Source organism: Rousettus aegyptiacus, unplaced genomic scaffold (assembly GCF_014176215.1).
Source record: "Rousettus aegyptiacus isolate mRouAeg1 unplaced genomic scaffold, mRouAeg1.p scaffold_m13_p_1, whole genome shotgun sequence".
Lineage (NCBI taxonomy): Eukaryota > Metazoa > Chordata > Mammalia > Chiroptera > Pteropodidae > Rousettus > Rousettus aegyptiacus.
In genome coordinates this window covers 119,907,398-119,931,196 of record NW_023416284.1, presented here as the reverse complement: position 1 = coordinate 119,931,196, position 23,799 = coordinate 119,907,398, and the positions used below count along the sequence as shown (strand labels likewise).

General features: G+C 33.8%; 1 protein-coding gene across 6 annotated transcripts in view; it reads left to right on the top strand.

The window, feature by feature from the left end:
• The window catches only part of SLC17A5 (solute carrier family 17 member 5), a 46,275-nt gene that overhangs the window by 8,298 nt on the left and 14,178 nt on the right, over positions 1-23,799 (top strand). For 5 of the 6 annotated variants that reach the window (XM_036219466.1, XM_016141676.2, XM_016141679.2 and 2 more), the window contains 7 exons: positions 3,724-3,957; positions 6,439-6,526; positions 8,506-8,592; positions 9,354-9,472; positions 15,006-15,164; positions 20,080-20,212; positions 21,612-21,759. In XM_036219466.1, coding sequence (XP_036075359.1) covers positions 3,724-3,957; positions 6,439-6,526; positions 8,506-8,592; positions 9,354-9,472; positions 15,006-15,164; positions 20,080-20,212; positions 21,612-21,759 — 968 coding nt within the window. The remainder of the gene's footprint in view (positions 1-3,723; positions 3,958-6,438; positions 6,527-8,505; positions 8,593-9,353; positions 9,473-15,005; positions 15,165-20,079; positions 20,213-21,611; positions 21,760-23,799) is intronic. The other variant, XM_016141680.2, reaches the window with a different exon arrangement.

Sequence of the window (23,799 nt, the reverse complement as noted above, 5' to 3'; positions counted from 1 at the left end):
GTTCATACCCCAGATGGAGCCACGGACCACACCCTGGGTGTGCCAGGCCCCAAGTGCATGAGTGTGTGGGAGGAGACGCCCCGCCTTCAGAGATCCAGTTCTTAAAAAAGGGAAACAGCAACTTCCATAGATCAGGAGTGGAAGTGGGGGGAGGGGAATTAAAGAGGGGGGAAAAAAGGTAATAAGAGACAAAGATGGATACTTTATAATGATTGAAGGGACAGTTCATCAAGAAGACATAACACTTATCAACATATCTGCATCCAACCTGGGAGCACCAAAATAAAGTGATTACTAACAGACCTAAGGGAGAAACTGACAAAAATATAATTATAGTAGATTACCTGAATATTACATTGTCAACAATGGATAGATCATGCAAACAGAAAGTCAACAAGAAAGTATCAGCCTTAAATGACACATTAGAGCAAATGAACTTAATCAATATTTATAGAATTTCCATCCCCAATTGACAGATAGTCGCAATAAATTTAAGAAAATCAAAAACAAACCAAGCATATTTTCTGACTGCAAAGATATGAAACTGAATATTAACTACAAGAAAAAAGCTGGAAAAACCACATGTATATGGAGATTAAACAACATGCTGTTGAACAACTATTGGGTCAAAGAAGAAATAAAAGATCAAGAGATACATAGAAACAAATGAAAATGACAATGCTACATACTGAAATTTGTGGGATGCAGCAAAAGTGATACTCAAAGGGAAGTTATAGCATTACAGGAATACCTCAGAAACAAGAAAAATCGCAAACGATCTAACATTAGACTTTAAAGAACTAGAAAAAGAAGAACAAATGAAGCTCAAAGTCAGTAGAAGGAAAAATAAAAACCAGAGCAGAAGTAAATGAAGTAGAGAATAAAAAGATAATAGAAAAAATTAATGAAACAAAGGGCTGGTTCTTTGAAGAGATAAACCAAATTGACAAACCTCTGACTGGACTCATTAAGGAAAAAAAGAGAAAAGACTCACAGTCAGAAATGAAAAAGAATTTAACACAGACACCACAGAAGTACAAAGAATTATACAAGAATATTATGAAAGGCTAGACACCGCCAAGTTCAATAACCTAGTAGAAACAGAAATCCAGGACCAGAATTTGGAAAGTGCTAGCGAGTATCCTCATTTTCATGGCAATATTGTTATTTGCATAAGTTTAATAAGAATCTGCTCATGAAACAGAACACAATTGGAAACTGGTTATATTTCCAAGGTTTTGACTGGAATGTCATATTTAAGAGAGACGTGCATAGACTCAGCTATGACCAGATAGCTTTAAAGAATTAAGATTGACGTATGGAAGGCAATAAAAACCTTGGAAATATCAGCCTGGTATCTTGTTTACAGGGTTCCCAGCAGCCTTACTAGGTGAGTAAAGAAGGTCACTTTCCTGGCTGGTTCAAGAACCTTGAGATATTATAGGGACCTCGAAAAAAGAGGAACTCACCCAAATCTGTAGGTATTATAGGTGACCTCTGATGGCAAGTCCGTGCCTTGGCTTTTCTGACCTCAAGAGGCCTTTCAGAATTCAATCTGAAGACTCCTTATGAAAAATTCCAAATTTAAAAGAGCCTATATTGTTCATTACTATCCTTGTTGGACTTACACAAATAATCAGGCCAAATTTATTGAAGCGAATTATTTCGCAAATAAATCAGTCTTACTGTGCCTATCTTTGGTAAAAAAATGGAGGTGATTACAAAGAGAAAAAATTGTGTTTCAGTAATACACCTCTGTGGCTATTCACTTCTAGTGCTATTCATTGTCTTTTGAGGTTTTGTTCTTACCTGTAAACTGGGCTGGGTCATGAATTCTTCTAGTTTTCTCTAATAGCTGGCTATGACTCTCCAAGCTAACGTTTCTAGTTTTTCTCCTATCCTGTGACTTGCAACCATTGAGAACTAAAACTGCCCTTTTTGTAAAGCCATGCAAGTGGGACAACCTGATACAAACTTCAGAGGAATCACTCAACAGCTCACATATGGACGATCTTCACGCCTGATGCAGAAAGATCACCAGAGACATTCAAACTTAAAACCAAGAAAATCCATCAAATTGTCACTCCATCTGAAGATGCTTTAAGCTAGACATCTAAAAATCTTCTTGACTGCCAGCCTTCAGACCTCAGAAATTGGGATTATAGCCTGCTTCAATCATTAACCATCGTTTTTTCTTTTGTTTCCATAGGGATACCTCTTATTAAATACTTGGTTGCTTGTACCATAGGCCTAACTTTGGGAACCCACTGGCATTGCCAGGTCCTGAAGTGAAATGAAAACTGCTTAACTGAACTGACCTATTTTTAAGACTGAGACTAGTTTAATGAGATATGGAGCAATCTTTCAACCCAACTTATGGAATGTGAAACATCTCAGGAAGTTTCAAAGGCAAGACTGAAGGAGTTCAGATCTGGCCACCCTAAGATGTGCCACTTTGGCATGTGATTTTGAGCTGCAGCCTCAGAGAAACTTTTACATCTCCCTTAAATAATTTAAATTAGGGATCTTAATAAGACTGACAACTAGATAATAAGAGCGACAACTAGAAATAGTTTTATGATCAATCTCGAGGGCAGGGCTAACTTCTAATTACTGAACATCTGCTCTTATCATCCTACAATGACCTTCCACCTCTCTGAAGCCCCAAGGTGCCTTACCTTATCCTGAGTTCAAAAGGTCACATATACCTCATTTTTCCTTTCCATCCCTGACTCTCTCATGTATATGGGGTTCTCTTACATAAGAGTGTAGTTAAATTGGTTATTTTTTCTCATTAATGTGTCTCATGTAGATTTAATTATTAGATCAGCTGGAAAACCTAGGAGGGAAGAAGAAAATTTATTCCTCCCTCATATCAGAAAATTTGATTGTTTTAGATGCTGTTAAATAGTTTTTATGGGACTATTATTTAATCGCTATTTTCTTATAAGGCTACTTGTTGCAGGAGAATATAAATAATCTCAACTGCAGGATAATAAGATCAAGTCAATTTCTTAGTATATTCTTTTCCAAAATGTATACTTGTCTAACCTGAGTTATTAAAGTTATTTTGCCTGCCTTGTGTTATAGTAGAGTCGATAAGTGTTCATCATTTGTTCAGAATTGAGTTTTACACACTCTAAATACAGTCACATGCCACTTAACAAGGATTCATTCAGAGAAATGCATCATTAAGCAATTTTGTCATTGTGTAAACATCATAGAGTGCACTTACACAAACTTAGATGGTGTAGCCTACTATGCACCTAGGCCTTATGGCATAGCCTGTTGCTCTGTAGGGGAAGAAAAATAATTTTCCTCTACCTTTCTGGGTTCTCGGCTAGACATTCTTGTAATAAAATACAGATTAACAGGAGAAAAACAAATAAAAGTTTAAATGGCAGGTATACTTCCTGTATACATGGGAGAGACCCAGGAAAACTGAGTAACACCAACATGGCTAACCCCACCACCTTAAATACCATTTTCAGCTGAAGATGAAAGAAGATGTTGGGGGTCAGGGAGTCAGTTAATTTCCATTCACTTCTAGAAACTCCATTTCTGTATCACGTGACTCAGGTACCTTGTAGAAAGTTGCACGTTCTGCAGTCTAAAACAGTAGTTCTAAATTATATTTATATGTACTCACATGCCAATAAGTTAAAGGAGCTGTTTAATCAATGTCTTAAATGGTTGATTTTTTTTTCTTCCTACTCTTTATAGGGTAAGAGGTACCACTGGGATGCAGAAACCCAAGGATGGATTCTTGGTTCTTTTTTTTATGGCTACATCATCACACAAATTCCTGGAGGATATATTGCCAGAAAAATGGGGGGGAAACTGCTGCTAGGATTTGGGGTCCTCGGCACTGCTGTCTTCACCCTGTTAACTCCCATTGCTGCAGATCTCGGAGTTGGAGCTCTCATTGTACTTAGGGCACTAGAAGGTCTAGGAGAGGTAATGTTTTTCTCTTCTGTTTTACTTACCCTATATTGCTTTCTTGTCTTCTTAAAGATATCATCTTTGGTATGATTATGAACCAAAAATTAACATTGGAAGATAATAGGGATTTATTTTTTAATTAGGAAAATGATTAGAAAATAACCTGAGTAGATTTCGTTCATGGTCAATAAGGTTTCAAGTAGAAGCACCCTGAAATTGAAAGCTTTTTTCAAAAAGTAGAGAAAACATTTTCCAGGGACACTTCATAGTTCCTTCTACTCTCTTTTACTTTAGAAAATAAGAAGATAAACCACTATTAAAACAGTTAAGATAGACCATCCTTACCTCCTGAACTTTTGCCATAATTTATCTCTGCTGTAGCATTGACTGCACATATCTGAAACATTTTACACAAAAGATTGTCAAATTACCGTTTTCTACCTTTAAATTTGTTGCTATTCATAAAACTTTCTCTATTATTCATTCTTTTTCTGGTCCTCTAACTTAGAGACAAACTATTTATCATTTTATATAACTTAATTCGGTTCTGATTCTTCTGGCCTTTCTGTTGCTTTTTAAATTATTATTAATTTATATGTTTTTTGCCCTCCTAAGATTTTTATCATTTTTTAAAATTTTAATTCCTTATCTTTTCCTTTTCACTTCTCCTTTGCATTTCATCATATCCACTTCCATCTTTAAATAATCATCTCTTTTTGTTTCTAAGTTGGAACTTCTACCCATGACATTGAGGCATAAATTAATTTGCTCTCTCCTGACATTTCTTTAACCCAAGCAAGATAGTGGCCTGTGAGTTTGGTGTAGACCACAAAGGTAATGTTAGGTAATAATTTATAATGCTATTTTGGAAAAACACTAACTAGAGTCATAAAAGCAGACTTTGAATAATAGCTTCACTGTGTTTAACAGTGATACTTTAAGTCCTAATTGCTAGGCCTCAATTCCATCATTTTTTAAAATTGGGACTAAAATACCTGCCCCATTCTCAGTCACAGCTCAGATTGAATAATGATTGCTAGAATACTTTGGAAATTATCAAGTATTATTTAAATTTAAGCTTTGATCACTCATTTGAACATTCCTATTTTATCCTTATCAAATAGGAGTGTACTAAACAAACCCCTCTTGACTACAAAATAAAAATTACCTCAGTATTACCAGGTTTCTCTTCTCCTTACCTAAGTAAAGTATACTTTATTGTAGCATATTTTCTCTGACCCAGATACTGAAACTCCTTGCTGAATGAATTCCTATATTTTAGCTTCTTGTCTATGCCATTGATTTAGTATTATATTGATTGTATTACTACTGCTATCTCAAGTGACTGCTTTATTTCTCAATAGAATTTAGGTTGTATTTATTCTTAGGTTCTTTTGTCCTTTATTCCTCCAATATGTATTACATGTACATTACCTTATCCATAAACTTATGTCAGCATTTTTCAGCCCTGGCATCCGATTCTCTATAAATATACCTGTGTTGTCTCAAGGGTTTTCCACAAGGTACTCTCTGTGGACATTACCAAATGTTTTAAGCTTTATTCTATAATGACTCCTCCTGTGGATGGTTCATGATACAGTTTCATACTGATTTCGAATGCCACCTAAATTATTTTTGCCTTCCACTGGTATTTCTTTCTTTTTTGTTTTTGTTTTTGTTTTTGTTTTCGAAAGAATCAACAGAAAGTACAAAATATTAAAGCATGTATTCTCTCATTAATAATAGCACTAGCTACCATTTATCTTTACAACAATCATGCAAAATAGGGAGTATTATTTCTGTTTTACAGATAAAGAAACTGAAGTTCAGGAAGATTAACTGATCTTTCTGAGGCTATACAGTTAGTAAGTAGCCAAGTAGAGCTGTGAATCTACTATTTTGAATATACCAAACCCTATACCCTTTCACTCTCCTGCAGTATTTTTCCTCTCCCAAGTTTCTGTAAGCCTTCCTGCCTTCTCTGTTTCATGCCTTTTTATATCAGTAATTGTCATTTACAAGGCTAGTTATCACCAGAAAGAAAAAAAAACAGACTATAAACACTCTAATTAAATCTTTTTTTGTCAGACCATTTGAATTTTCTTCCAGTATCCCAAAGTGTTAGCTCAGTATTTTTAAGTTATATGTTGCTAATATTCACATTTCATTCAGGCCATTAATGAAGTGAAAGAGTAAAATTAACTTTGAAATAAATACCTTTATGTCATCATTCAGTACATTTTTTTAGATTTACTGTAACCCTTACCTTGTAGTCTTCTAACCAGTTGACAAAATCCACAAATCTTTGTTCAGATTTTGAAGTATTCCATCATGAAGTATTTTCATTTAACCCTGTAAAGACACCTCACTTCATGGAACATAATTCTAGTTTGATTCTTATCCAGAAATTTCTCTTGCAACAAAACACTCAACTGAATCTAAAACATTAACAAAATTACCTGTACTTCACCAAAAATATCATTTTTCCTTCCTCAGGGTGTCACATTTCCAGCCATGCATGCCATGTGGTCTTCTTGGGCTCCCCCTCTTGAAAGAAGCAAGCTTCTTAGCATTTCATATGCAGGTGAGATAACTATTATTATAAATATTTTTACTATAATTTGTTATGTATACATATCAGCATTGGAGAAAAAGTGACTGACTATACACCGGAATCATGCAATTTCAGATGCCTCCTTTGGGAGAAAATTAAGTTTTAGGAGTATAATTTTATTAATTTTTCTTTTTGGTGCAACTGTACCTAGTAGTATAGCTTAATTGACTAATGTCATTTTCTCCCTTTGCCATCATTTATTTTAAAACATGTTGCCTTTTCAGATGTTGGTATAGAGAATGCTGTTTTTTTCTAAGTCCAATGTCTGGAAAATTGAACACTTGTCCTTAAATTGTGATTTCTTATTTTATTGTCTCATGCACATATTATGACTCGCAACACCTCTTTTCTTATATCTTTCTTCTATGCATTTATTGTCCATCATTTTGACCTGTAGGTGAGATAGCATGAGCTTTATATGTGCATTTTAATTCTACTGGATCACATAAGATATTCTACTCTTTCTTCCACTAACTGAATGAAAACTTTTTGACCTGATTGCTTTGAAATATAGTGGTTGAAAAAGCCCTCTCTGTAGTGACTTTTAAGCTAAAATCTGAGGAATAAGAATAAACTAGTCATGCAAAGAGCAGAAAGAAGAACATTCCAGCCAATCAGAACAGTATGTGCAAGAGCCCTCAGGAAGGAAATACATAAGGGTTCAGAGAAATGAAAAATCACTATGGGTGGCTAGAACATAATGAAAAAAGGAATAATGGTATAAGAGCTTTGAGAAATAGATAAGAGCCAGATTACATCGGGCCTTATAGACCATAGGAAAGAATTTTTTTTTTCTTTCCCAGATACAATGGAGAGACATCAGAGGTTTTTAATCAAGAAAGAGACGTTATCCAATTTATATTTTAAGATGATTCTTAAAACTGTGTAGAGACTAACATGAGAAATCTGATGATAAATTCAAGACAGGTGCCATCTGTGGTTCCCCTTTGCCTATTGAATAAAATCTAAATTTGAACTAGTGGTCAGCATTCTTTACACATTCTTTACCACTTCATTTCAGCTAGCCTAGTCCATGGCACACAGTCCTTGGCATGAGATGGTATTTAGTAACTATTCAACCTTTTGTTCTAGCTTTATCTTCTATTCCTTTCTTTCACCCAAATGAAGTTCCCAAATCCACTGTCTGCTTTCCTACTTCTATTTTCTTTGCTCATCCTGTTACAGCGCCCTCTGTGTCTTCTTTCTTACCTTGATCCTACAGAACAAAATCTTACCCATCTGTTCAAAGTCTACTGCTACTGCTTACATTTTCCTGACCTCTGAAAGTCAGAGATAATCTGTCCCATATTTTAACTTACATATTGCTCTGTGACACCTTATACTTTCTAACATGTAATAATTCTTTTTTTATATTTATCCTATGTAAGAACAAAACTTGAGCCAAGAAACAGTGTCTGATTATTTTAGCTCCCTCTGTACTCTAAGATGTCTTACATTTGATAGTTAAAATGAATTTTATTATTTATGTATCTGAAATAATTGTTTGTAATATATTTGGGGCATATTAGATTATTAAAAGCTTCATTCTTATTCCATCAAGTATGCTGCAGTAGGTCATGTTTGTCAGCCTTAGAGACCATCTTTGAACCTTGCCCCAGATAATGAGATTTCTAATACATGTGGCATATACTAGCTCATATTATAATAGGTCTTATATTGATCAATACCTTCTAAGGCATTAATAATTACATAGTTGTAATTAATGCAACTACATGTTAACATATACATTTTACATAGTGTGGGTTTTCTAATAAATGATTCCTTATGAGAATGACTTGTTTATATTTGCATGTGACTGATTCAGCTCCTATAGGATTTGATTCATACTTTCGCTTCTCTATTATCTGTTACCCATCTTCTTTCAGCAATAAACCTGTCTCCTTGTTATTCATCTCTCTCCAGAGTTTACAAAGTCTTTGTTGTTCTAGGAACACAGCTTGGAACAGTAATTTCTCTTCCTCTTTCTGGAATAATTTGCTTCTATATGAATTGGACTTATGTCTTCTACCTTTTTGGTAAGTTTATTGAAAAATTCAAACTAAATTATAATGTAATATTAAATCCAGAATTTAATAGCAGTCTCATAATTGGTTAAAATATATATTCCAGTTCACTGAAGTAATTATCTCCTAAACAACAAAGCTCTAAAACACTTACCTGTTTTTCAAGTTGATATAGTTAAAATAATCTAGTTGAGTTATGACCTAATATCAATTTTGGAATATTCTCAATAGAAACTGCTTTTGAATCCAAGAGTTGAATGTTATACATACTATTTTTATACCGTGTTGGATGGTATAAAAATGTATATTTTGAAAAATTTTTTCTCAAGCAAAATTGGATGCTTTTACTTGATAGTTTTGATCTGTTATTTAGTCCAAAGACCTTTCATTAGCATGATGATACATATTTTTAATACATTAGATGGCCACAAAGACATTTCATGTAGGAAATCTATCTGCAATCAAAACAAAAAATCAATAAACAATAACAGATACCTATGGAAGTAATAGATTATGGAAATTACATTTTAAAAGATTTGTCTGATATACCCTAATAGGAGAGCCATATTGTTAAAAGCCGTTCTCTTCAAAATTCATAGGAAATAATACAGATAGCAGTTATCACATTAAAAAATTATAAGAGGAACTTGAAAAGAAAACTAGACTGAAGCCAATTTTACATTGCGTTTATAGTTACTTAACTTTTTCAAGACATGTAAAAATTGCCATTGATAAATTCTAATTTTATTTAACTGTTATTTTTCTATTTTAAGGTGTGGTCGGAATCATTTGGTTTATTCTATGGATCTGGTTAGTTAGTGATATACCAGAAACTCATAAGACAATCTCCCACTGTGAAAAGGAATACATTATTTCATCATTAAAAAATCAGGTATGAACTTTGGCAGATTTTAAAAATAATTTCAGAAACTTTTTTCCTTCAGAATTAAGATACCAATTTTTAATAGATATTTTTATTATGTGTACTCTAGGCAAAGTAGAGCAGGTAAATGAAATAAATGTATGAAGTATTAATTTGTTTTGTCTGAGAAATTTCAATACTTTCTAGATTAAATCTATGAAAAATTAAATTACTTTTTAAAGTAATTTTGAATCTAGTTAATGATTATCAGGTGAGTCTTAAGTTTGTCTTTTCTTCTTAATTAGTATAAAATAAAATGTGTTATTTATGAACGGAATCTTACAGCTACATTCCAATGTCAGTTGTTAGAAAACTAGAGTGTTTTTATCTATATTTTAAATGAGTGTGATTTAATAAGGAGACAGCACAGGACAGCACATTTATTATGGTATATAATAATATAAATTATATTATATGTAATAATATAATTTACTCCTCTAGAGTAGATCTTTAGGGGAAAAAAATGTTACAAAAAGAGCAATAAAATCTTCAGGGCATTCTGCAGGTAAACTCAGAAGACCATTTCATGACTAGTTCTGTGCTAGCGAGTGCTTTAAGACCATCAAATGCTACTCTGTTTTGAAGATCTCTTTTAATAAATTGTGAGAAGACATTACCACTTCACCTTCAGAAATTTTTATTCTTGGAGATTGGTATTGGTGTCTTTTTCCCCCCCTCTTTTTTTTACTTAATTCTGGAGAACAGCATATTTTATAACTGTTTTTGCTTTTCCTTTATACCTGTAAGAAAGATTACACAATTTGGCAACATTCTGAAGCAGATGGGGGCCTTGGTTGGAATATTTAGTTGCCATAAATTATGAACATTTATTGCGTGCAACTTTCTATATCAGTTTGCTGTTACTTGGATTGGACAGGTAAATGTTTTTGTGTGTGTGAAGTTACATGTAGAAGATACTCAAATATTTGTTGAATAATCTTATCCTCCCTATATTCTAGAAAATTAACACATTTGACAACAAATAGTGCTCACTTCGGCAGGACATATACTAAAATTGGAACGATACAGAGAAGATTAGCACGACAACAAATTTTTTGTAATTTGTCTTTTTCTGTTTCAACTTATTAAAAAAAAAAGCTGGTTTAGCTATTATTACAAATTTAATGACACGTTCTCTATACAAGAGTCCAAGACTTCATTGATGGTTCCTTTAGAAATTTCATTATCATTCAAATATCTCAAGAAAATTGGCTTTCAAAATGTTGGCTGGGCAAATGATCTGAACAATTTAAAAATTTCTTTCCCATTGTATTTTCATTTATCAGCAATGGCATTTTAGAATAATGTAGAGCTCTGATAAGAACTTTAATGTTTTTTCCAACATTAGGTATAATGAAGCCATAGAGATTGTGTTTGGATATTGCTTGATTGACCTGTCTTCTCTAACAATAGCAAGAGAATAATTTCTAGATCTAGAAATTATTAAACCTGTGTCTTTCATTACAGTAGCCACTAGCCCATGTGGCTATTAAATTTTAATTTAAACTAATTGAATTAAAAATTCAATTCCTCTGTCGCACTAGCCATATTACAGTGGCTTAATAGCCACATGTGATTACTGGTTACCACATGTTCTATATCCAATTGGGCAATCAGATATAGAACATTTCCATCATCATAGAAAGTTCTATTAGGTAATTCTACCGTAAAACCTTAAAAGATTTTGTCTGCTGGGTATTTGGATAAATTCTCCTAGTAACATTTAAAAATTCATCCTTAACTTGAATATTTTTATAAATGAAGATTTTTTTCTTCCCTGAAACATAACCCGTAATGTGGAAATACTATAAATTGATCTGACAATTCTTACTGGGAGAAAAGAAAACTATTGTTTTTTACCCAGTTTACAGATGAACACCAAGCTGTAATGTGTATGTATCATATTCTTCTCTCCAGTCCTCTAACTCTGTAGAAATTTTATTCAGGCAACAAATAGCTTTTGAGAACCTGCCACATGTCAGGCTTATGTGTTGGACATACAGCTGGTCTTCTCCCTCAGCTTTATTAAGGCACAATTGACACATAACATTGTGTAAGTTTAAGGTGTGCATGGTAATGATTTGATACACTTATATATTACAAAATGGTTACCACACTAGGGTTAGTCAGTAGCTCCATCATGTCACATAATTATCATTTCCTTTTTTATGGAGAAAACATTTAAGATCTACTCTCAGCAACTTTCAAGTACATAATACAGTATTATTAACTTCAGTCACCATGTTGTATATTAAGTCCCCAGAACTTATTCATCTTATAACTGAAAGTTTTTATCCTTTGACCAACATTTCACCCACCCGTAAGCCCCTAGCAAGTACCATTCTACTCTATTTCTATAAGTTCTTTTTTTTATTCCACATGTTAATTATATCATACAGTATTTGTCTTTCTCTGTCTGATTTATTTCACTTATCATAATGCCCTCAAGGTCCATTCACATCATATATGGCAGGATTTTCTTGTTGGTAGCTGATTGTCTAAATCAATATTCTCCAAGGGCTCCCAGACCTCGGCCAAGAAGATGGTTCACAACCACCTTCAGAGTTCACAGCAGGAACCAAGGTCTATGTCTTTTACCCAATGTAGGATGCGTAAGACTCCTCCCAAGCCCCTTGTCACATGGAGCTGAATCCTGCAGCTCCCACAAAGGCACTTTTGTCTGTGGGTGGATGCCATATGAGTGTGGGATGTCTTATTTGGCCATCTTGCCTATGTCACTCTCCACTTAGAGCTGGTCTTGGTTGGGTGATCTTCCAAAAACATCAGATTATGAAAATTTCAATTAATATTTATAGACTGTGAAAATATGCCAATATTTTGAATGAAGCTAATTTAAATTTAAATAAATTTGCTTTACGTTTGCTTTATTTGTGCAAACAAGATTATACCTATATTCTGGCAAAAAGCTAAAAAAGCGGTTATCAGAGCCATACATTTTTCTAAAACACCACTGTCAATAAGTGTAAGTACATATAGCAGGAATCTTAAAATTATCACATATTTCACACTAGATTATATTTCCAAGAAGAAAGATACATTATTCAGAATATATTTAGTTTTCGGAGGTCAGATACATATAAGCTCATACCTTTTAATGCAGAAATGTGATTTTACTTCCTCTGAATTTTAAAGCCATATAAAGATAGCTATGTTCTAAATTCCTTTAAACTCTAAAATCTGTAGACTGGCCTTGTCTTTCCTCTTTGCTCTGAGCTTTTCAAGTAATGGAGGTAGATGAAGTGATTGAAAACTTCTTTAGTCTCTACAGTAGTGGGCCCAGATTTTGCTACAATTTGAAATCCCCTGGCTCTCTTTTAAAAATACTGCCACTTACCTTGTACTCATCCCCAACTTGGTTTAATTGATCTGGGGTGTGATCTTGGCAGGTTTTTTAAGCTCCCTGAGTGATTCTAATGTACAGGAAACTCTGAGAACCATTTCTCTATAGAATCACCAATAAAGCCTTTTAAAATATATGCCTTGGCCCTCCATTTAAAAGGTATTGTTTTCGATTCAGTAGATCTGGGGTAGAGCCTAGCCATCTGTAATATTGCAGTGTCAAAGGTGATTCTGAAGTATAGCTGGAATTAAGAACCACTGCTATATAAGAATAAGTGTTCTCTCTCCTCTTCCCCTATATCTCTTACATCTTTGATACACAATGGAGAACACAAGAGCATAGCTACCAAGTCAAAAAAAAGTACCTAGGAAGAAGTCTACAAGAAGGTTAACACTGGTTCTTCCTCATTTTGAAATAACAGTGAACCCTTAAGGCAGAAACATAGATTCCTCTAGCTTTTGAGAAAGAAGCCATAGAGCCTCAGTATATAGGAAATGTAATAATCTGATGCCCCCAACCCATGATCTCTAAGCTCTCTTGATAGTGCATCAATAAAATGATGGGGTGCTAACAATTTGAATATTTATTTATTTATATATAGGTTATTTACATGTACATTATAAAACCAAAAATAGACTTTAAAGGATAACTAAGATGAAAGAGTAAATACATAAATTTAAATTTTAATAGGAAAAATCTTTTTATTACTTAAAAATTAGTAATAATAATGTGACTTAATAGGAACAATGTTGGAATATGTTGCACTTGATGAGCCTACCATCATTTTGCTCGGTGTGATAGCTGACAAAGAGGAAAAGTGTCAGCTCTACTATTTTCTTAGTGTTCACTTGTGCTTACATTATTAGACTTCTGTTGACTCTTTATAAGAATCTTTTGAAGATACTGTCAAGTTTGTGAGATTTGTTTTAATTGAAACTGGCTAATAAAATCTATAAATTCACTTTCAAAGGCAGATATATATAATAGACTGAGAACAAACAAATAAGTGAGGACGCCATTAACCCCTTTGTATTGAGATCATACAATATGTGATTTTGTCTGCGTCAATCAATTTTAACCGAGCTACAAAGCAAACAAAAGTTTTATTTGGTGGTATTTTTAGTAACTACAAATCCAGGAGACACAGATTTGGGTAGAAACCTGACTGTGTTCAAAGGGGGAAAGAAAAGACAGCGTTTATAAAGACAGAAAAAGATGGGCTTCTAAAGGGGTTATGCAAGTTGCTTTGAAAAGCTATGATTGGTGCTGGCAAGCAGACTTACGCTATGCTATACATGATTAATTGCTTGTATCTATTGCTAGGTGAAAAATTCATATTTTAATAGAGAGTTTAGTAATACAGAGCCAGTTCCCGGTGCTATATCAGGATTTAGTTATTTGGTTTAGCCTAGTTCAAAAATTGTTTCACAAGGAGCGGGTGTATTCACTCAGCTTCCTGAAGGCCTCCTGGCTCCATTTTAGATTGCTCTTCTGACAACATCAGCTCCATTTCGCTGTTTTTCTTATACATCTGGCATACTCCAGGGCCAACCTACTTATTAAATATTAATAGAGTTTAATTTCTTTTTTTAGAATAAAAGTGAGTATAGGTAGAAGTTCTAATACATCACTCCACACCCCTGTAGATCATCTTGCATACCCCTCAGTAAGGGTGCTTACACCCTACTTTGAAGAACATTACTCCATTTAGCTCCATAAAAAAACTTATTGCACAGTCCTTATAAATCACTGTAATTGGATAAAAATTAGATAATGAAATATAAATTCTAATAGGATTTCCAGTCGCCTTCCCCCTTATGCCAGCCAGCCTTTGAATTTGATTATGAAACTATTCTCGATTTTATAGATGGTGAAATCAATACTGTAGGTGACTTCTGACATTCATAAAGAGTGTTTGAGGTTAACATTATACTAAGATTACTTTTCTGTTTTTCTTCTAATCTGAATATGGGCTCTCTTGCTGTTTAATATTTTAAAAGAGTGGGTTTAAAATCTAGAATTTACTATCATGGCTGAAAATGTGTTCTAAATGGAATTTTGGCTAAGAAGATATAGATCTAAACATAGCCTAAACATAGCTGTAGTTTATCCTAATTGTGCTTGTTTTTTTTTTTTTTTCAGCTGTCTTCACAGAAGTCAATACCATGGATACCCATGCTAAAATCCCTGCCACTTTGGGCTATTGTTGCTGCACATTTTTCTTACAACTGGACTTTTTATACTTTATTGACATTATTGCCTACTTATATGAAGGAGATCCTAAGGTTCAGTGTTCAAAAGGTATGAAAACATGATCATATGCTTCTTATATAGAGTACATATTTTAAACTACACACAGAATTTGTTCTTACCTATATGAAATCCAGTTATTTTGTGTCTTCCATTTTACTCCAATATACTGAATTCTAGTTTTGCTTCACAGTGTTCTTTCTTTTCTCTGTGTGTGTTAACTCGATTGAAGAAATCTTTTGGCTGGTAACCCTTTAACCATAAAGTCCTACTAAGTAAAGTACCACTAGTAACAGGCCAGAACATCAGATGACAAATTCAAGTGGTATCAGTACTCACTTCTAAAAAGGATGGTAGTGGGACTCTGATGGCAGCTGAGAGGGATGTTGGGAGGTGCAATGTCTCTCTTACACAGAAGTTGCTCTGCAGCATCATTTAGGCGTTGGAAGAGCTATCGTTGTAAAGCTGTAGAAGAAGGACCTTCCTGAAACTGCCAGCTCCTTTTCAATTCAGCAAATCAAGGCATTTCCTATTATCTCTATGTTGATAGATTCTGCCTTTAAACAGAGTTGAGGAAAAGCCTCAAGAGAAAGAAGCACAGTTTGTAAGGAAAATTGGTGGTATTTTTGCTTTCAAAATAAAGATAGATCGAAGACCTAAATGTAAGAGCTAAAACAATAAAACTCTTAGAAAATATGCATCTGTGCAACCTTGGAGTAGGCAACAGTTTCTTACATACCAAAAGCACAATTAACCAAAGGAAAAAATAAATTGGACTTCATCAAAATTAAAAACTTTTGTGCCTTAAAAGACACTATCAAGAATGACAATTTACTGAATGTGAGAAAATATTTGCAATTCATATATCTGACAAGGATCTAGTACCCACAAGATATAAAGAATTCTTACAACTCAATAATGAAATGACAAATAACTCCATTTTTTTAAGTGAACAAAGAATTTGAATAGACATTTCTCCAAAGATGCACAAATAGCCAATAAGCCCATGTAAAAATTCTCAGCATCATTAGTCATTAGGGAAATCCGAATCAAACCCATGATAAGATATTACTTCACATCTATTAGAATTTTTAAAAAAATAACAAAAGTTGTTGAGGCTGTAGAGGAAATGAAACCCTCATACATTACTTGCTGGTAGGAATGTAGCATGGTGTAGCCACTGTGGACAAGTTTGTTAGTTCCTCAAAAAGTTAAATATAAAGTTATCATATGACCCCACAATTCCAATTCGAGGTCTATATCCAAGGGAGTCGAAAATATATGTCCACACAAATGTGCACAAATGTTCACAACAGCATTACTCAACCAAAAAGTGGAAACAACCCAAATGTCCATCGGCTATTGAATAAATAAACAAAAAGGTGGTACATTCATACAATGGAATATTAATCAGCCACAAAGTGAAAGCCCTTGTTGGGGCCCAGGGTAGGCCACCCCAAGATATCCCACAATGGCATATTGATTATTTTGAACTAAAATAATTTGAGAAGGAGCAGGAATGGGCGGAGCTCTCTAACTCTCCTGCTACTCTAAATTTAAAAAGAGAGAATAAAAGTCTCATCACCTTTTTTTCCATTGGACCCTGCACATAGAGAATCTGGGAGGCTGACAAGGTAAGAAAAAGCTTACCTGTTTGCCTTCTCATTGTCAGCTTTCCCCCAAGGATCTCTTAGCTGCCATGGTTCCAGGAAAAGGCAGTTTTTCCCAACAGTGAAGTCTCCTGGCTGGCTAGCCAAAACTGTTGGAGAAGTGGGAGCATTCCTGCCCTTTTATGCCTCTTTAATTCTTATGGCTGGACGAGTAATAATAAAGTTGACATAAGAGTAGATTAACAGGAAGAAAACCAGTTTAATAACGTGCACATGGGAAAATCACAATGTGATACTCAGATCATAAAATGAGACAAATAAATGACTGAAGCAGGCACATTTTTGTACCTTTAGACAAAGAAACAATAAATTGTGAGAAATTGACAGGACAAAGAAAGTTAGTGCACATGGGAAAAGAATCTAAGCAAGGTTCGGACTTAGGTAGAAAATTGGTAAAAGCATTTCAAGGTGTGCTTATATAGGCTTTTCAACTCTGGATTTTTAACTTTGTGATAAGGATACCTCTCAACTCTCTGGAACAAGAAGGGCACCAATCACATAGATTTATTTCTTACTTTTTGAGAGACAGAGGAGAGTCACAACTCCTTCTACTCTGCTGCTTCTCAAGTGATTTTAGTTCAAAATAATATTCCATTGTGGGATATCTTGGGGTGGCCTATCCTGGGCCCCCATACCCTCGAAGTAAAGAAGCAGCCTAGATGCCGAATATAAAGATAGCAAGGCTGACTGCATAACTGTACTGGTTATTTGGACTTACCAGCTTTAAACGTTGTCAAAGTGCATCTTTAGTCACCTACCTTTCAAAGCATACTGAAAACATTAACCACATGCACCGAACCTTGAACTTTATTCAGGCAACTGAGCTGCGAAGAACTCTTCTGCTTACTTTTGAAAAATAATATCACTTATATACCAAAATATATCCACGAATGGCATTGACGGAAGTTAAACTAAAATGAAGCTTCAGCAATAGCATGGAATAGATTTGTTGTGAGCAACCTTGTTTTTTCTAAACTCTCTGTTAACAGAGCCTGACTGTAATCTTCTACTACAGTGTTGAATTGCATGCAAAATTAAAAATTATTCAACTAATGTTTCTATTTGAGATTTTAAGTTCTATAATGAGAGACTTTAAAGCAAGAATAATTTCTCTTTCATTTCATACAAAAAAAATTATTTTCTTTTCGAATCAAAATTTTAAAATGTGAATAGAGTTTGAAAATAATTCTCTAGTTATAAGAAGCCCCTTTTATTATTGTGGTAACATTGATTAATAACATTTTATATTTCAGGTATACGACGTTATAATTCGATATCCGTATATGCTATATAGCATGTTCACTACCAAAAGTTTGGTTTCCATTTATCACCATATATTTGATCCCCCTCAGAGCCTCTTTTTAATATGGATTTTTTTTCTTGAAAATCAATTTATCGCACTAATGAAATGACCTTTGCTTAAGCAAAACCTTGCTTCAAGAAGCATTGTATTTAAAATTATAATCTCACATTAACTTATTATTTTAAAGCTCTTGATATTTTAATGGATTTTTAAATGATTTTTAAGTTTTTTAATTATAGTCGGCATACAATATTATATTAGCTTCAAGTGTACAACATGGTGATTAGACATTTATATAATTTACGAAGTGATCACCCCAATAAATCTAGTACCCACCTGACACGATACATAAGTATTACAATTACTGACTGTATTTCTTATGCTACACTTTACATCCCCATGACTAGTATGTAACTACTAATTTGTATGATCTTTTGTTATAAGCTTGCTTTTTCATATAAGTTTAGTTTCATTAGTTATCCTCATTTTTCTTTTTTCCTAGTTTTTTTCAGTTCTAGCACTCTGGTTACTTACAACTCAGTGAGAGTTAGGGCAATATCTGTTACCCTATTTTGGATATTAATATTTTGGAATCATTTTTTTAAGCAAATGAATATAAGGAATCATATCCTTGAACAGAAAGCTTAACTATGGAAGATGCCCATGGAATTGAGTAAATGTTGAAGATTTTAATAGTTTTAGGTTGTTGGGAGTTTTTAACATTGGGACTTTAGGTGGAAAAATTTATTAACTTTGATGAATTATCAGTCTAATCTCACCAGGGAATAAGACCAAGACCCGAAAATTTACTTCTCTATTTGCTACAGTTTATTCATGTGTAGGATTCTGCCATAAGTAACAATAGAAGTGATCTCATTATTCAAAAGTCTAAATGGAATGAAATTTAAAGAGGATATTACACAGCTTAGTACCAGAAAGAAATAAAAATCTTCAGCAACAGCCAGTAGAACTGGAAGCATGCAACATCTAAATATAGAGGACCACAAACTATGATGAAAAAATTAAATCTCTTCTTAAGCACACTTAAATTTTAAATTTTAACAAATATTTCTGGTTGCATCACGAATGATACTTAAATGGAATTATTGCAAGATGTAAATATCACTGGTAAAATACCTTTCTGTGTTTTTTTGTGTGTTTGGAAACATTAACAAGTATACCCATCTCTCTTAAGACTATAAAAACATTTGTTTTTATCAGAATTAGGCCAGTTAGTCTTGGCTCCTCAGGTTTGTGCTGAGGAAAAACGAATAGAAAACATTGCTGTCTTTTTTTCCAGGTATGTACTTTTCATTTTACAGAATTTGTGATTTGCTAGAAAGCTATCAAATAATTTCCTACAAAGCAAATAAAACATTTCCATGGCAAATTCGGTTTCATATCTCCTGGTGTTTTCATTTTGTTTAGGTGGTAAATTTACAGGAAAAGAAGAGGGAAAGAAACACTTTTCTCTATCACCTCCTTGCCTTTGTCCTCTCAAAGCACATGCTAAAGGCACCAAACACCTGACCTAGATGGTGTTCACTTTAGAATAATTCATTAAGCTATACATTTGATTTATGTATTTTTCTGTATCTGTTTTATTTTATAATTAAAAATTATTTTTTAAATAAATAAATCATTGAAAATTGAAGTCAGAAATTGTCCAGTGGGGAAAATCCATAGGCTAATAGGAAGACATCTTTCTTCACTGAACCTATAGCCCAGGTCCCAAAATAACATTCAAGATTACCTTGAGCAGACTGGACAATGGTAAGCTCTGTTTCCCTCTGAGACACGATCTTAGATCTTCCATTGAACTGAATCCCAAAATCCTTCAAAAAACCAAACTTATTTACGATAACTATATAAAAATTAACAGTGTATTGCCATGTATTTCCTTTGTTTTTGAGTGGTGGTGGATGTGTGTGTGTATGTTGTTTTGGTTCTTCCTCCCACCGTAGTTAATCCTATATCTTCTTGTTCCTTCCAGAATGGGATTTTATCTGCAGTGCCTTATTTTGGCTCTTGGTTATGTATGATCCTGTCTGGTCAAGCTGCTGACTATTTGAGGGCAAAATGGAATTTTTCAACTATATGTGTTCGAAGAGTTTTTAACCTTATTGGTAAGTGAAGTGAATCAGATTTTGTTTTGGCTTGCAATTATTTACTACTGTGTCTACAGTGCAAGACAAAGTAAAAAAATAATAATATTAGTCATTTACTTTGTTCACATATTAAAATAGTATGTTTTAATGCATGTAGTGCATTTCTATATAAAATGACTTTCTTTGAATTATGCATTTTGAGGATTAAGATTTATCTCCACCATCATATTAAAACAATAAAAATGGATTGCTTTTCTTAATGTCATCCCCAGAATTTTGTCACTTTTTTCAGCTCTAAATTTGTAATGAAAATAACATTTTTAAGCCTCTACTCCTTTTCTAAGTGAATACATTATAAATTGCAAACCAAAAATATCTACTAACATCATTATATGAAATGAGGAGCCGTAAATCAAAATACTCAAAGGAACCTTAAATAATCATGTGTTTCAGACTCTGCTTTCAGAAAAGTAAAATTTAAAACTATCTAGGACAATTATTCAATTTCTTTAAAGAGTAAGTAGAGACCCTGGAAGTTGCTAATGGCGATACTTCAGTTATTACATTGTAAAAGGACCCTATTCGGGATAATTCTGCCAACACCTTCTGAGCAGCTACCACTGAAAGGTACTGTCCTGTTCCACTGCTTGCTTACTTCGACTTTCAAGAAAATTTTCCACATCTGCAAGTAAATTAAATCCCTTTGGACCATAAAAGGCCTTTCTTTTTTTTTTTTGGCTTCCTGTAGACCTGCTCTGTCCAGTACGGTAACCACTAGCCATGTGTGGCCACTTAAATTTAATTGAAATTTAAAAATAAGTTCTTCAGCTGCAGTTGCAGTATATACAAATACAACATTGCCATCACAACAGAGTTATTAGATAACACTGCTATAGACACAGAAAAAATGGCAACCTACTCCTTAAGTCCCTTCCTATCTTGTATTTTATGCTTAACTGCCTGTAATAAACTATGCATATTGTTTTCAGTTGTTGAAACCTAATTGGAGTGTTTCTATAACTTTGTCCAACAAAGTTTATTATTTAGTTTATCTTCTTTAGTTATGTGAATTTTAAATCACACTCCATAGCAACTATTGCTTCTATCTGGGACCATATTTTTCATTCTCTTGCTCTAACATTGTAGAACTTTAGCTGAGCCCTGGTCACAAGTAGATTTAATGACATTGTATAAAGAAATTTTTTTTTTTATGTTTATATTAGTTGCATTGTGCCTATGTTTTTCACAAGTTTTTTTCACAAAACTACATAATTTGAATTTAGAGTCTTCTATGAAATATGACATTTCTACAGTAGGTGGCAGTAATATCCAATTTCACATTTATACTGTATCAAGATAGAGCAAGCAAATAATAATGCTGGGACTTCTTTTTCTTTTTATAACTTTTTGACTTAAGGAATGATTGGACCTGCAGTATTTCTGGTAGCCGCTGGATTTATAGGTTGTGATTATTCTTTGGCTGTTGCATTCCTAACCCTGTCAACAACACTGGGAGGCTTTTGTTCTTCTGGATATAGCATCAACCATCTGGATATTGCTCCTTCGTGAGTACTAGTATAAAGATTGGATGTGATTAAGTTATTTTTTAAGTTGTAAAATATACATAACACAATATTCACCATTTTAACCATTTTTAAGTGAACAGTTTTGTGGCATTAAGTGCATTCACATTTTTGTGCAACCGTCACCACCATCAGTCTCCAGAACTTTTATCTTCTCAAACCAAAACTCCCTATGCATTAAATGCTAACTTCCCATTCCCCCTCCCCCACTCCAGCCCCTGGCAACCCCCATTCTACTTTCTGGCTCTATAAATTGGAATACTCTAGAAATGACATTAAATTCTTAAGGAAGATTTTAGTTTACACAATAATTAAAGCATGAAGTTGTTTTTAAATTTAAATTTCTAACTATCACCAACTCTGTATACAATGCTCCCATAAAAACATTACATATAATACATTATAACTTGTGTCTTTCAACCCAGCTAGAATAAGAATTCTGTGAAGGCAGAGACTCTTATCTTACCATTATCAAGGCTCACCATCCTGCTTTACACATAGCGGGCATTTAGTTTCATGGACGAATACCCAAGACCATACCAGTTGATTTGTTCAAGTGTTGTCTGACCTGTCTGCAAATATATTTATCCAGCACTCAATAGCTTAAAAATCTCTTTCATAAATGTGATTTTGTTTTATCCTTAAAGCATTCCTATGAGATAGGTATTCTTGACCTATTTTATGATGAAAGAAACTCCAATTCAGAGAAGTTAAGTGATTTTATTTACACCACACAGCTAATAAATGATAGAGCCAAAATTGAACCAAAAACTCACTGTTAAGCTCAGAATTCTTTCTACAGCTGCTTTTCTGGAAATATTCTTTGGGCCACATACTTCTAGAATACGTTTTGTGCTAGTTGACAAGGTAGAGGAGGGGACTATAAATATTTTAACCCAGAAGATTGTCTGCACTTAAGTTTTTTTAACAATGTATACAAACTTATTTTCGGAGAACAGAGGTCTCTCAACATCTTTCCCCTAACCCAAATCCTTTATACCCAGACTACAGAGTCTTCATATTGCTATGGATCCTCAGTCTCCCATCTTTTAAGTAAGTACTTCAAGATAAGCTCCACTAAGCTGACTCTCATAGAACTCAAGCAGACCTTTGAAATGATTCTAATCCAATCTCTCATTTTATATAAAAAGTCCAAGAAGGTTCCACCGGGTTAGAGTCTTTGTGTGTCCAGCTCCTGACAGAGCGCTGTTAGCCATTCTCTAGTACCTCCGGCCCCAGTGGCAGTACCTTTTCCTCTCCATACATCTGAATCCATCCCAGTTTTTCAGTAAGCCTTTCCAGAACATTATTGTTTGCTTTTATTTCTTTCTTTTCTCAAGGCATTCTGTTTATAATTTTATACTAAATGTGTTTTTAGTAACTGCCTTAACTTGATTTGTAATTATTTCTAAATGTAACTCTTATCTCTCCAATTTGGATGTAAGCTCCCTCAGACTGAGACATCTTACATATCCATATTTCACCTTCTGTAAAAGGAGAGGCATCCCCAGTCCATACTTGTTGAGTAGTTAATTTATATGATCAGACCAAGAAAGTAGGAGCTCCAGTTCTACATATGCCCTTAACAGTGGGGAACCAAGGAAAGAAAACCAGTAACAATTAGGCATTGGACCAAGAAACCATTTGAAATAAAAGGTAACCTAAGCAAAAGCTCTGAGACTATAAACACTGAGAGTGCGGGGGCCAACTCTCTTTGATTTACCACCGTAGTACCAGCACCTGGCCCTGTGCTGAGACATGTTCCGTACGTAATCAATTAATTGCATGAATGGAAGAATAAAAATAGACTTTCATATTCAGTACCATGTTAAAATTCTTTCTGAAAAACTATTTACATATTGATCTTACTATATGTCAATACTTTTCTTGAAAGCTCTTGCTTTACTATTCATGCATAATAAAATCAATTTTTATATTCTATTACATTTAAATACAGAATTCTCACCCAACATGCAAAATCCTTCACATTATGGCTCCAACCTATCTTTCTAAGTTTATTAC